General features: G+C 33.2%; 1 protein-coding gene across 7 annotated transcripts in view; it reads right to left on the minus strand.

The window, feature by feature from the left end:
* Positions 1-14,798, minus strand: part of LOC145277684 (uncharacterized) — a 377,033-nt gene that overhangs the window by 46,410 nt on the left and 315,825 nt on the right. For 4 of the 7 annotated variants that reach the window (XM_080129364.1, XM_080129366.1, XM_080129365.1 and 1 more), the window contains 3 exons: positions 13,611-13,682; positions 13,270-13,329; positions 5,728-5,829 (listed from right to left, as the gene is read on the minus strand). In XM_080129364.1, the coding sequence (XP_079985490.1) occupies positions 5,728-5,829; positions 13,270-13,329; positions 13,611-13,682 (234 nt within the window). The remainder of the gene's footprint in view (positions 1-5,727; positions 5,830-13,269; positions 13,330-13,610; positions 13,683-14,798) is intronic. The other 3 variants (XM_080129369.1, XM_080129367.1, XM_080129368.1) reach the window with 1 other exon arrangement.

Below are 14,798 nucleotides of genomic sequence, written 5' to 3' on the forward strand. Positions count from 1 at the left end.
GACTATACCAGGTCAGACTAGGTGTGGGGATGTTGGAACCGAATCAACAATTTTTAAGAATGGATAGAGAGGTTAATATTATTTACTGTAAAGACAAAAAGGTAATTCTTTTAGATAAGTAATTTTTATCTAGGTTTTTGTTATTTGTTTAGAAAACAATCACTGAACAAGAATAAAAAAAAGTATCCAAAAAGCTGGATTTAACATTTTATGTATAGAACTCTGGCTGCTGACTTCCAAATAATAACTACTAGCGGTATATCTGTGTCTCAATTTACTTGTCTTCCCCATTAGGGCAATTAGATATAAGGTTGGTATGGGGGAAAATCCAGCAAAAAAAAAAAAAGGGGGGGGGGCACTCTGGATTGGAACAAAAATTTAGATTGCCTCATTCTAGAAGGATTTCTCCTTCACTGATTAAGGGCAGAACAGCATGTATTAGAACAGATACAATTTGCTTTCAACTAAAAGGCTAAGGAATTCTATCATTTGAAAACTTTCCAATTCTGGCTGCTACAGATTGATACAAATAGTTTACTTAGAATTTTAAAAAATTTTTAAATCGCGCAGAGATTAAAAATTATGTTTTGCTATAAACACTTGACATATATCAGACAATATTTTTAAATAAATAAAAATGTATTTCAAATTAATTTTATTAATTTAATAAAATTCAAGGAAAAACTGATGCATGCAAAGATGATAGTGCAATATTAATATTATGAAGATGATTTCTGAAATCTTTTAAAACAAGACTATTTTATTTCAACATAAAAAGTATATATTTTTATATATTTATTTATGTATTTATATATCTATTTGCAGACTGTTATCCTCATCTTCATGTTGCTGTTTCACCACGTTTCGGCCAACTCATACTCTGGCCTTCTTCAGATGATTAATCGTGACGGGATAGAAATGTTGAGTCTCGTAACTATACCCAGTAATTACTGCTTTCCATAGTTGTTGTCTCACCACTTTTTGGCCAACTAAACCTCTGGCCTGCTTTGGGTATGATTGAAACTGCTATCTCACCTGGAACCATAGAGATCCAACGCCTCTATCCACTGCACCACATGGTGATAACAACAACTATGAAAGGCAGTAGTTACTGGAGATACAGTCACAAGACTCAGCATTCCTATCCAATCGCAGTTAATTACCTGAAGGCCAGAGTACGAGTTGGCCGAAACATGGTCAAACAACAACTATAAAGATGAAGAAAACAGTCCGCAAATAAATAAAGCATTTGAACGTTTGATTTCGGTTTTATGACATGAACACTTGTATTTAATGCCAAAACAATAAAATATAACTGAAGATCTTTACAGGCAATGAGTATGCGCTCCATGGTGAAGGGTGATTGGCATGGTATGTGTGTTACTCAGGAATGAGGTAAGTGAATATTACATTCGTATTCTTGCTTATATCAACTCCTCACTCCTTGATCTTCTATATCCTGGTTGCCATTCTTTGATGAGAGGCCTTATGGAATATACTTTATTTCTTAGAAAAACTACTATCAATAATTTCCCACACGCTTTATCTGTGCCTAAACCTAAACATAGATTCCATGTGGAACTCTCTTCCGATTGCCTGCTTTCCAGTTGACTACAATTTGATTGTCTTCAAGTCCAACGTAAACAAGTTCTTGATGAACTGTCCCCCTAATTAATCCAATTTACAAAAATCCCACTACTTATGTTTACTATGCTATAATCATATTGACTAATGTATACCCGCTAACTCTTATCCTCGAGTTGCCTTCAGGCCTTAAGTAGTGATTCCTGTGTAAAAAAAAAAAAAAAAAAAAAATTCACATTTCTTGCTATTTGGTTTTTGTGTAGTTTCTGATTTTTTTTATTTTGAAGCTTTGTTATGAAACTTGTTTTGTAGGGAACTATTTCTAATGTTTTTCTTGTTGCAATATCAGCCTTTTCATTTCGTTGGATGCCAACATATCTTGGTACCCAGCAGAAAAGGATTTACTTTGATTCCTTCATTTAGTTTGATTATTAATGGGGGTTTTTATGTTCCTTATTTTTTAGGAATTTCATAACGTCCAGACAAAGAATGTAACACAACCGACAACAGACGTTAGATCGAGGTGTTGGGAGGAGAACAACAGTTGGGATACGGTCAGCCTGCCAGCAATGCAAAGCAGATTCTAGAAAGAATCTGAAAAACCAATACCAACAACAGAATGAGGAAAAGTGACAATGTCTAAGGGTTTAACGACACAGACTGATAACCTGGATATGCCAAGTTTGAATCAAGTTCGTTCCACAGGAACACTTTCACTTAGGGATGTTAACAACTTCCACGTGGTCCTTCTCGCAAGTACTCAATGTTGTTCTAAAAAGAATTCTAACTAGAAAGATGTTGGGAGAAAAAATGGCAACAAAAATCGTCTGATTCGTACAAAATGAATGATTGCTGCTCAACAAAATCAGACTCAAGTCAGTCAAAGTCATATAAGGTGGAACAGCAAAACTATCGCCCTAGAAAAGATGACATGATTTCATTTCCATTTGATGATACTTGATTTTTTTTTTTTTTTTTTTTTTTTTGCAAACCATTTATTAGTTGGCTAGTTGTGTACAAATCTCAAGAGCAATAGGAGCCTTCTATCATGTCTGAAAGTGACATAATGTTCAATGAGCGAGATTAGAAATTACCGCTGTACAACTCATGCTCTCTACCAATCGAAGTTATGACAACAGGACCATTGCTAGCACCCTCAGACTACAAATCCGGATAGCTCAATGCTTGAGGGCATAGTTCAATGAAGTTTCTAGCCACAGTTATGGTCTTCTAAGTGAGCGCCACATCATGCCACCTCACATCTTCAAAGTCAGCTTGAAAGTCAAGATCAAAGTGTACCTGGATGTGCTGAAGAGTCTGGCCATCTCCTGGTGCAATCAGATAGCTGCTGGCAGACCCTGGGTATGGCAGCTTGACTCAGTGCCAGCCCACAAGTCCAAAGAGACCCAGGTTTGGCTTCAGAAGGAGTGCTACGACTTTGTACTCTTCTCTCGCTGGCCCCCATCCTACCCAGACCTGAACTCACTGTACAACTTCGTTTGGTCATATGTTGAGAACATCACTAACATGACCTCCTCCAACAACAAAGCCAGCCTGATTGTTGTTATCTGCCGAGTATTCACAGAGTCCTGCCGGCACTTGTGGAAAAAATGCTCCTAATTCCAGACTAGTATTGAGGCCGTGATTGACGCTGAAGGTGGCTACATTGGATAGATATCAGCTCTACTACATAATCAAGTTACTTGAATTGATTTTTTTCAAAAAGTTTTTTTTTTTGTTTTGTTTTACATAGGAGTCGTAACTTGTCAAGGCACAGAGGCCACTCGAGGATAAGGGTTACTGAGTGTACAATGATCAATGGGATAACATCATAGTAATCGTTAGTAATGAACATTTGGTAAATTGGATTACTTAGGGGGGGGGGCGGTTCATCAAGAATTTGTTTATGTTGGACTTGAAGATAACCAAGTTGTAGTCAGCTGGGAAACAAAAGAGAGTTCTACAAGCATAAGAAAGAAGCTTTGTTCATGGAATCTACGTTTTGATTTAGGCACAGGGGAAAATTATTGACAATAGTTTCAGATAGACGAGTGTTTTCGTGAAAGATTGTTTTCTTTAGGATAACACTTTTATCGTTCCACCCTGTACAATGCTGATTCATACAAATTTACTTTACCAAAACTTGGAATATTATTTAAAAGGAACACAATGTTATACAAAAATGGATTATTATATTAATGAACAGTTGCATTTAGATATAATACTGTTATTTAACTTCTTGTTTTATTTAACTCCTTGTTTTATTTAACTCCTTGTTTTAATGATTGAGAAAATGGTTTGATTAATGATTTGAAGAAAGATTGCAATTCTTTTTTTTTAAATTGGCAGTGCAGGTCAAAATAAAAAGATGGGTGTATGCATATTTTTTTTTATAATTCCTCTTTTTATCCAAAGGAGAGGGTAGTTATATGAACAAGGGAAGTAAAAAAAAAAAAAGAAAAAAAAAAAGAAAAAAAAAAAAGAAAAAATTAGCTGATAAGAGGACAAGTTTTGAAGTAAATAAAAAAAGAATCCATCAACAAAAAAAGGATGAAGTAACGATAGAAGGGCATGTTGTTAAGTAACAAAGAAAAAAGAAACTAAGATGAGAAATTTTCTGAAAAAAAATTTTCAGGGAGTACTTAAACGAAACCAAAAGAGTACAGAAATAGAAAATTAAATGTATATATCTATTACTAATTATACTATTATTTTTTAAATTATACTATTATTTTTATTAATAATGAAGATTTGGTATATGATTGAAACTATTATTACTATCTTTTAATGCTCAAATCTGGAGGAGGGACATTATATGTTCTACAACCATAACATTTTCCTAGGCATTAGGTCCTACTTTTTCGTGAGAGTGGGAAGTAGTATAAAAAACAGTCTGTTGTCATAAAACCATTCTCCCACACATAAATATCTCCCTTGAGGGGTTAGTGTAGTATCTGTTTGCTCATTATGATATCGTTCTCCCAGGCATTACATCCTCCTTGGGGTAGGAAACAACAAATGAAAGAGATAAAAATCCGACTCGTCATTTTTGTAAATGAAAATGAAATGCATTTATTTGTGGTTCCTGCAAAACAATGCATTTCTTTATATTTCCAAAGTTTTTTCGCACACACATGTGCTTTTTAAAAGTCTCTGTCCTCACCACCTCATGCTGGCACTTACCAGTGCTTTTTCTCCCTCAACTTTCACACGTCCATCTTGTCCAGCATGCAACTTGCTTCTTTCGACCATGTGAAGCATTTTTTCTCCTTTTCTTGTGACACAAGCTTGCGCACACTTGCTAATTTGCATATGTGCTTTAACAGCTGCTGCTGCTAATATCTTCACTAGCCAGCTATCCTACGGCTGCTGCTGAATTTCTCACATGTGCCCATACACTCTTTATCACACATGTTCGTTTGTCATATACACTAGCAAAAATTATAATCAATCATCGCAGGCAGTGTATTAAAACGACTAATAGGAGAAATGTGTTAAGCTCTTTCTTTCTCACGTGCAAAAACAAATAAAAAATTAGACGCCGTATAAAATTATGTACCTCTTAATTATGGCAAAACAAACATTTATATATATGCAAAAAGACTAACATCTTTTAAATTATTATAGATTCAGAGTTTTATTTCCATCTTAGCATAGAAGTTAAAAGAATCAATATAAGTAATATTTAGGGCTAGGACAACAGCATATTCTTTTCATTGTTTTGACTCAAGTGTGTATCCGTTGATATCTTATATGCTTTTATATAGAGTGATGTGGTTCTTGGTTTATTAACTGCGTCGGATATAGTTAAAACAATGGTAAGAACATTCTGTTGTCATAGCCCTAGTAATATTATTGTACAGTACCGAGTGAGTCAAAAGTAACCGGGTAGTCAAAGTTGGGGGATATTTAATGTCTCAACTAAATATCAAAAAATGTTATCAGTTAAACTAAAAATGTTATGACTGCCTGGTTTTTTCTAACTCACCCTGTATAATAAAATGACCATGAGGGGATTTTGTGGAAGGATGGTTTGAGTATTGTGCACGTTATATGAACTTAATAGATGAAGAAAAGGATTTTCTTTTGTCGATGCAGAAAGATGATAAAAATGAGAAACAGAATAAGAATCAAGGATCCTACAAGCAGCAGCTTGACAGTGGGGTTGAGCATCTTTGATAATTTGTCAAGAGGCTCCTCATTCGCATCATCTGCACATGTCATATTCATCGACAGCTGTTCCGTCTGGAAAGTTATAATAATAGTAAAGAAAGAAAACATTTTAAGCAATTTCATAATTTAAACAAAAGCTTAAATTTGATCCTAGTTTTGACGAACTAATAAGTGAATAAGCAGTTCCATAGTTTAAACAGCTCAAATCTGATCCTAGTCTCAACAAACTAATAAGTGGGAAATGAGCACAAAAATAAGGGAGGACGGAAACAGGTGTAATAAAAAAAAATTTTTAAATGGTAATAAGGTAAACAAAATTAAATTAAATGTAAAACATGCTAGAGTAAGATACCATATTCAGTAGTACCACTATAAAAAGAAACATTTTAACTCCCCCTTCTGATCATAGAGAAAATCATTAAACTGTTTCATAATGACAACAGAAGTTAAAATTTGATCCTAGTCTCAGAAAACTAATAAGAGATCTTTTTTTATTTTATTGAATAATGGGGAAACAAACAAAAATACCGGAGGAAGTGGAGCAGATCTAGTGAAAAAAAAAAAAAAAAAAAAAAAAATGGTAATAAGATAAAAATATTTAAAACAGACCACGCTACAGTAGATCCATTTTTACTCCTCCTTCCAACCATGTGACAATTTCCTTAATCTACTTTAATAAAATTGTGAGGACTGAATGTGTATTTCCTGCATGAACATAACATTAAATTATTAATGTTATTTACTATTTATTTATTGAGATCAAAAAACCAGTTATCTAGACTTCTGGTAATTTTTTTCAACGTTTTTCAACAGATTTCACCCCTATTATATAAAAGATTTTTCATTTAATCTAAATGCAACGATGTTATGACCTGTATTATTTAATGTATTCTGTATTGTTTTCACTAGTCATCATGTTCATTTTTGCGTGTGCATGGATTCAATTTTTGCAAATTTATACATTAATTCTGCACTTTCATACATCATAAAGGAGTTAAAAAAGTTTTAAACTAAAATATATGCCTACAGAATCTAAAATTAAAATAATCTATATATATATATAAAATCGAAATGTATGTATGTATGTTTGTGTGTCTGCTAAAAACTTTCGACAGACAGAACAAAAATTCACAAATTTGGTCTCATATGAAAGCCCCATCCTTCGCCCGACAAATATCGAAAAATTGGCCCAAAACGTTAATTTTTTCACCCTGAAATCAGCACTTTTCTACTGGGGGTCAGCAAAAACCGTCTTCTCATGACGAGATCGGTTCTACGCATGCGTCAGATGACGTCATAACCTGATTTAGTTAATATATTTGAAGAACTGACACAATTTCATGTACGTCGTGTCAGTTCAGTTGGTTAGAGCGTTGGGTCATTAACTAAAGGTTTTGGGTTCGAATCGTGGTGTGAGATGTCTATCTTTTTTTTTTTTTTCGATTTTTTAAATTTTAATATTGAAGCAGGGTTATTTAAGCCATTTTCCAAGTAACGTTCATTTTTCTGGGGTTTTTTTTTTTTATTTTTTACTTCGCATATTCTTAGGTTTTCATTAACACCTCCAGCCCCGACCGACCACACAAAAACACCCGGGTACCCACCGATTTTTTAAATTTTAATATTGAAACAGGCTTATTTAAGCAATTTTTCACATGTTCTTTTTTTTGTTTTGTTTTGGTTTTTATTTTTCACAAGTTTTAACGTTCGTTTTTGTTTTTCAGATTTTTACATTTAACATCGTTCGTTTGCCTTACGTTAGCTCTTTTTTGTGTTTTATTTTTACTTCACTTATTCTTATGTTTTGATTACCCCCCCCCCCACACACACACACACAAACACCGCCCGGGTAAACACCCCCCCCCCCGGCTTTATTTTTCAGATAAGTTTTAACGTTCATTTTTCTGTTTCCTTTTTTTACTTCGCTTATTCTTAGGTTTTCATTAACACCCCCCCCCCACCTCCGTCGACCACACACACACCTCCAAACACTCGGGCAACACCGGGTACCCCCCTCCCCCTCGGCTAGTTTAAAATAAAGTAAAAATAAAACCAGAAAAATTAAAGTGTTTGCATGGAAAAATGTTCAAATATCAGCTTCTTTATTGCTTCTTTTAAATAAAAATTAAAATGATTCTTAATGTAACTAAATGAAAAATGTTTTAAACCGTTATAAAAGAAAAAACAAAAATGAAAGAAAGACTAAAAAATTAATTAAGAAAAAAAAAAGCTTTTTTTTTTTTAATTAAAAAATCGTACTAAAAACTTTCGTCTAATTTGTTTAATAAATATTACATTTCACTCTGTAATTTGTGTCGCATACTCTTCTAGAGAATTCATTGTCAAGCCCAAATATCAACTTTCTTTTTGGTTTCTTTTAAATAAAAAATAATTTTTTTTTCACAGGAACTAATAAGATAAAACAAACATAAGAAATAAGGAGCTAAAGTGGCCAAAAAGGTAGATGTTCACTGTATGCTAATATCTTAGTAAAATAGAGTTATCTCCACTAGATCAAGGATGAGACATCCAACAGCGTTGGCAAAAGTTAGTTATAGCCATTGACTTATGTGTTTTCGTTAAAAGTCGAACTTTTTTGTTTACAAAGCAATTTGGCGGAAGTGACATCAAACAAATTTTAGGGTTTGGATGACCAACACTGTATATAATGTAGCTTTAAAGCAAATATAAAAATAAAAGTTTTGGTAAATTTTTATTTTACTTAACATTTTCCTTTAAAATAATGACTTTTAAAGATTTTCAGGTATGCAAAAAAAAATAAAATATTGCATTTAAATTTCCGCAAATAATTTTCTCGATATTAAGCAATGCAATTCTTTATGTTAAAAGTGATGGCCATTGTTGTGCGTCAAGCATGCATATTTTTACCATAGTTAACATACTATTCCATAGCTAGCCACAACATATACTGACCCAACAGGTCAGGGTTAGTCTAGTATTATAATAAAGTCGTATTCCTGTCTGTTTGTTCACAATTTGGTTAATATATGCAAAACGTACACTGGTTTCATAAATAGATTACAATACTGAAAACAGACTTATATACTTTTATTTCTGCATGATTTCTATATATATACTATTTATTCAAAAAGAATCAATATTCAAGAAGTTATCTCATTTGCATATTACATTAAAGAAAATCTGTTTAAACAATTAGCTCCAAATTTTTAATGGAAATTAGTAATAGAATCGTTTTAAGTATTCTATTTAGAAATATTATATAAAGTTTATTAATTTATTTTTAATCATTATAACCAAGACCAGCTGCATTTAAAAACAAAGTAACTTTTCATTTAACTTAGTCATTTCCCTTTAAGCTGTGAGATTTTATTCCTCTGTTTGAATTTAATAAATGATGTCTGTTTTATGCTTCCAAAAATCCAAAATATGGTCAACTTTCAGGAAAATCATAACTTAGGATCTTTGGTGTATTTTAAATAGTATATGACTAAACCCTGGCAATGCCTGGTATGTACAGCTAGTGTTACATAAATATAAACATCCAGACATGTTTTATCTTTTAAAACCTCATCAGTGAGCAACCAACTCATCAACCTGTAGGTTCAAACTATTGCGTTTCAGTCACTACTGACTGCAAAAGTCCAAGATCCTAGCTATCTCAGCCAGATTCTCAGAAATTATATTTAAATCATACTAATCAGGTTCTATAGAGGAGTTAATTCTGTTCGGGGACGAATTCTGCATATTAACTGAGATAGAACTTTGTATGTGTGTGTGTGTGTGTGTATATATATTTATATATATATAGGATTTACTTCTAAAATAATTAACCGATTATTATATGCTTTGGAATACAGCTGCTGGATGTAAAAATAGGTAATTTGGATTATATTTTGTTAAATTTAGTCTTCTTTAAGGGAGCAAAAAAGGAGAGGGAGGAGCTATTTGTGAAAATTAATTTTGTGAAATTTTAATAGGTATTGAACACATTAATAAATATTTCCAAAATTCCAGTTTCTTGGGAGTTTTTTTTGTTGTTTTTTTTTTAAGTTTTTACAGAGTAGAATATGGGCAGAACCTTCAATTTCAAAATTAAAATATTTCAGATTTGTATTGAATTTGACTTATTGTCATAAGACATCAATTAAACAAGATTCCTTGAATTTCGACTTCATCTTAAGACCTCCAAATCTTAAACCTGCAATTCTGTTCATTGAATTAATTTTCTAATATATGCAAGCACACACAACAGTGCTTTATTTGTAACATTGAATACAACTATTTCATAATGCAATCACTGAACATCAAGAAAAATATAAAACAATATAGATGCATATGAACTTTCATAAACTATTTCTAAGCCCTCATCTTTTACTTTTTCAAGCATAACAGTTATCTTTTTATGCCATCTAAACTAATGAATCTAGCTGATCTGAGGGTCATCCTCCATCAATCATCCCGAATAAATATTTGCACTTTAAGTACAATCTCTACTCTCCATTTCAAACATTTGCTTCCACCTTTTAACGCCAAGATATAAGGAGATACTATAATAGGGGGGCAAAATTTATAGGAGTAGCAAGATTAAATTTTTGCATTTGGTAGAGTTGGAGGACAGGAAGCAAGAAAATTATTCCAAAGACAAGCTGTCCAAGGAAAGAGTAGAAAATCTTCCAGCATTGGTGGAATTCTTTAATGAATTTTGATGACTGACGCAGCATTTTGTGGTATTTATGTGGAGAGAACTAGTACAATAAATGCATTAGTTGTGTGTTGATGCTGTGCACACACACACACACACACAGGGTGGTCTACAGGCTAAAAGCACTGAGTGATGAGGTAGACATGTCAAAACTGACGTGACCAGAAGTAAATAGGTAGAGTAGTTGACCTCACAGCTGTCGGGGCTTAAAACACCAGCAAGAGAACAGGTCGATATAAACAAGTGAGACAGAAGAGAAATGAGTCGGTCAAAAATGTGATAATAGATATGAGTCGTTGCTGAATCCACCACCTTCTGCTCTGCCACATCCTGTCTACCGATTGAAGCGCGTAACATGAAGCAAGAAATAAAATAATATTTTATATTTTTCTAACAAACGAATTTGTGTTGAGAGTTTGTTTTCTTGAAACTAGTATTTCTTCAACCTGGTTACATCACAGTACTTGTAAAACAAACACAGGGATGCCACACTGCAGTAAAGTGACAGAGGCTGGAGCTTGGTAGACAGTGTGGCACCTATTAGGTTAGAAATTGCTTTGCACCCTGTACAAGATAAAGATAGTGGGTTGATGCACCATTTCAGATGTGACAACAATATCCCACGCATGAGTGAACACTAACAGATACGAAATTACTGCCAAGAAATATGCAAAGGTCAGGTCCATAATATATATGTACCCAAAAATACTTCAAAGCAACTAAAAACTTATGTGAAAACTGAAAAAAAATAGAACTTACATAATTGAACTTACGTGCTTTGAAACTGTTCTAATTTCTAATTTTGGGATAGAGTCTTAAAATGATTAAAATTTTAAGAAATTCAATTATGTTGGTAAATATGTCTATCTCACATGATGAGCCTGTTCCTGGATCAACTAGTAAAAGACTTGACTTGTGCTATATTCCTGGTATATCTTTACTTGGTGTGTAGTTTGAAAATTAAAGAAATATGAAAGCTATAGGTTACTATAGTGGATTGAACTCACAACCTAAGGGAAAAAAACAATGTGCTTCATCTCCACCATAATGGTTTTTTTTATTTTTTTTTTATTGATAAAAAAACAGTTATCAAGGTCTGGAGCCACAAAAAAAAAATAAATAAATAAATAAGGGTTCAACTTCCCAGGATTAAAACCAGTAGCATCTCATTTTAGTGATGGGGCGATGCCAACATTTTTGCCAATACCGATACAATTACTTATTCTAATTCTCTATAAATCTCTAAATATTTAACTATAAAATGGTTATTTTGTCTCCGTCAGCATAAAAACACAAAGGGGTAAGCTATAGATTTTTTTAGTATTTACATGGTGGAATGATAAAATTCTCACCCTAGAAAAGATGACATGATTCCATTTCAGTTTCTTTTTTTGCTGCAGACCATCTACTAGTTGGCCAGTTGTGTACAAATACCAAGAGCGATAGAAGCCTTTTATCATTTCTGAAAGTGGCACAGTGTTCAACGAACGAGATTGGAGATGCACAACTAATGCTCTATACTGATTTAAGTTATAGAAACATTGCCAGCACCCTCAAAATGCATCACTGGATTACCAGGAATAACAGATACGTGCCTAGGGTGATGAAAAAGTTTCAAACTACAGTTTATGGTCTTTGGTGTGGTTTCAAGTGAGGGTCACACCACGCCACCTCACATCTTCAAAGTCGGCTTGAAAGTCAACAACAAAGTGTACCTGGATGTACTGAAGAGTGTGAATAGTTCCCTGGTGCCATCAGTTGGATGCTAGCAGCCCCTGGATGTGGCAACGAGACTCAGCGCCAAACCATAAGTTCAAAGAAACTCAGACTTGGCTTAGGAGTGCTATGACTTTGTACCCTTCTCTCACTGGCCCCCATCCTCCTCCGACCTGAACCTGATGGACTGTTTCATTTGGTCATACATCAAGAACATCACCAATAGACCTCCCACAACAAAGCTAGCCTGATCGTCACCATTCACTAAGTATTCGTCAAGCTCCCGCCAGAGCTTGTGGAAAAGGCATGCTCTCAGTTCCGGATCCATATCGAGGTGGCAACTGAGGCTGAGGGCAGCTACATTGAGTAGAAATCAGCTCTACTACATAATCAAGTTACCTGAATTGGTTTTTCAATAAAAGTTTTAAAATAAAGCTATGTTTTCCTTATCATTCCACCCTGTATAATTACTATCAGCAGTGGAAGTTTTTAAAAAATAAAAAGAAAAAAAAAAGGTAATTAAATGAATGGTTTTTGGCATCAGAAAATAGGCACAAATTTTTCTGATTCTGATACCCCTAAAAGTTCTGATTTTTCAGAGTCAGTTCCACTGCTCGATCCAGATTCAGGCTAACCATGTCCACCAAATGATGGAAGAAAAAAAAAAAAAAAAAAAAAATCAAATTTAAGCAAATTATTCAGAAAGAACAAAACAGAAAAGCTAATCTGTTAAGATTTAAATATTTTATTCTCTTGGGTTGTATCAAATTTGTGTCATACAATTTAATTGGTGTTCATCTTATGTTTTTAAAAAAAAAAAAAAATGGGTCAAAACATTACATTTTGTTGCAAATGTGAGTTTTAATATGATACTAAAAGAAAACCTGAACCAAAAGGATTTAGAAAGTTGCTAAAGTTTATTTACGGTGTTAATAAATTTTTTTTTTTTAATTAATAATCAAAACATGAAGTCGAATAAAATATAATCTGAGCTGTTAAATAAAAATGTATTGACACTATTTTATAATATCAAAAAAAAAAAAAAAATCTGGTTTTACCAGATTTTTAGAAAACAAAACGGTTATCAAATAATGTATATATGGTTTACTTACTGTTAATATATCATGAGTTTCTTGCCATTTCTCAATCCAGTGCATAGTCAGTTTCTTAGCCTGTAACATTAAACATAGAAAATATTAATCTGTAAATTACTAGAAATCTGCAGATCTTGCTTGTTTATTTGTTTACATGCATTACATACTGGAAATCTGAGGAGACTTGTCACTCAGACTCCAGGGAACACTACCTGTTGTTGCCAGTGAGTGATCATATGTAATGATTTGTGTGAGGATACCTATGGAGTGAACAATAAGCATTTAGATTCTCAAAAATATTGGGGAAAATTGTACAAATTTAACCATGATGAGACTTTGGAGATAAAACCAGTACTCACTGCAGCTTCATTTTCTTCCAGTTTTTCAGATAAAAACGTACTTGATTCCTGCAAGGACACCACATTTCCTTTCTGAAAAGAGAAAATCATTCCATATTTGAAAAGTTCATTAAATTTTTTTAAATATATATTTCGGATTCAAACCAAACATTGTTACAGAAATCAATATTTAATGTTTTTATGGAATCCAGATTTTTCTTAATTACTGAAGGCTCTTGTATATTTCTCTAGCTCTCCAGATTACTAGCCCAGTCTAATCATACTAAATCAACCGTGATTATGGCATTTACATATAGTTCCAATGTCCTCTTTTTACCGTGTTTCACTTAGCTTCATTCCTTTGCTGATTTCTGTACTACATTCAATTGAATTTGTTGATTTTGTGCATTGACACACCTGTTTAAGCATCGTTTTTTTTTTTTAATCTATAGTTTAGGTCTTACACCAATTCACTGCCAATTTAATATACGGCTATCCCCTCTCCCCTTATGCCACTCACGGAATTGTTAAAATCCACAATCCTTTTTTGTGATGCACAGACACTTTAATGATTACCACATCAACAGGAAGTATGAACCTGAATGGCTTCACACTCACTGGACCTTAACCTCCCCCCGCTTTCCCAATATTTTTTATGGGGTTATTTCAAAGATAATGAACAATTCCTAGATTATTCCGGATTTGAAGAAGGCTATCACAGCCCAAATCAGAACAGTGCAAAGAAAGAAATGTCAAGGTTATCAACAATATTGTACATCATATCCAAGTATGCTTATAATCGAACATTTTCTGACATTCATAACTAAAACATGGTAGACAAAGTCAATTATAAACTTGAGTTCATTGTACTTGATATTAGATTGTAAGGTTTTCTGCATTATTGATAATGTATAACAGCAATCTTCCTTACCAAAGTGCTCAACCTATAAATGCTTAGAGGCATATTTAGTCATCCACAGACAGACGAGTGTTCTAAGTTAATATTTTTTTTTTATCTGTGGGCTATCTCAGAGATAATATCTATCGAAATAATCCCCCAGAGTATTTCACAACTACAGAGGTCATCACAACATAATCACTTGTATCCAGATGAATGTTTTTTTTTTTGTACTGCGTTGATATGTTTATTTACTGTATTTGTTTACATGTCAAAAAGACAATAGATGAATAATAACCAGTGTTGGCAGA

Source organism: Euprymna scolopes, chromosome 6 (genome assembly GCF_053919585.1).
Source record: "Euprymna scolopes isolate OS-2025 chromosome 6, ASM5391958v1, whole genome shotgun sequence".
NCBI classification, from domain to species: domain Eukaryota; kingdom Metazoa; phylum Mollusca; class Cephalopoda; order Sepiida; family Sepiolidae; genus Euprymna; species Euprymna scolopes.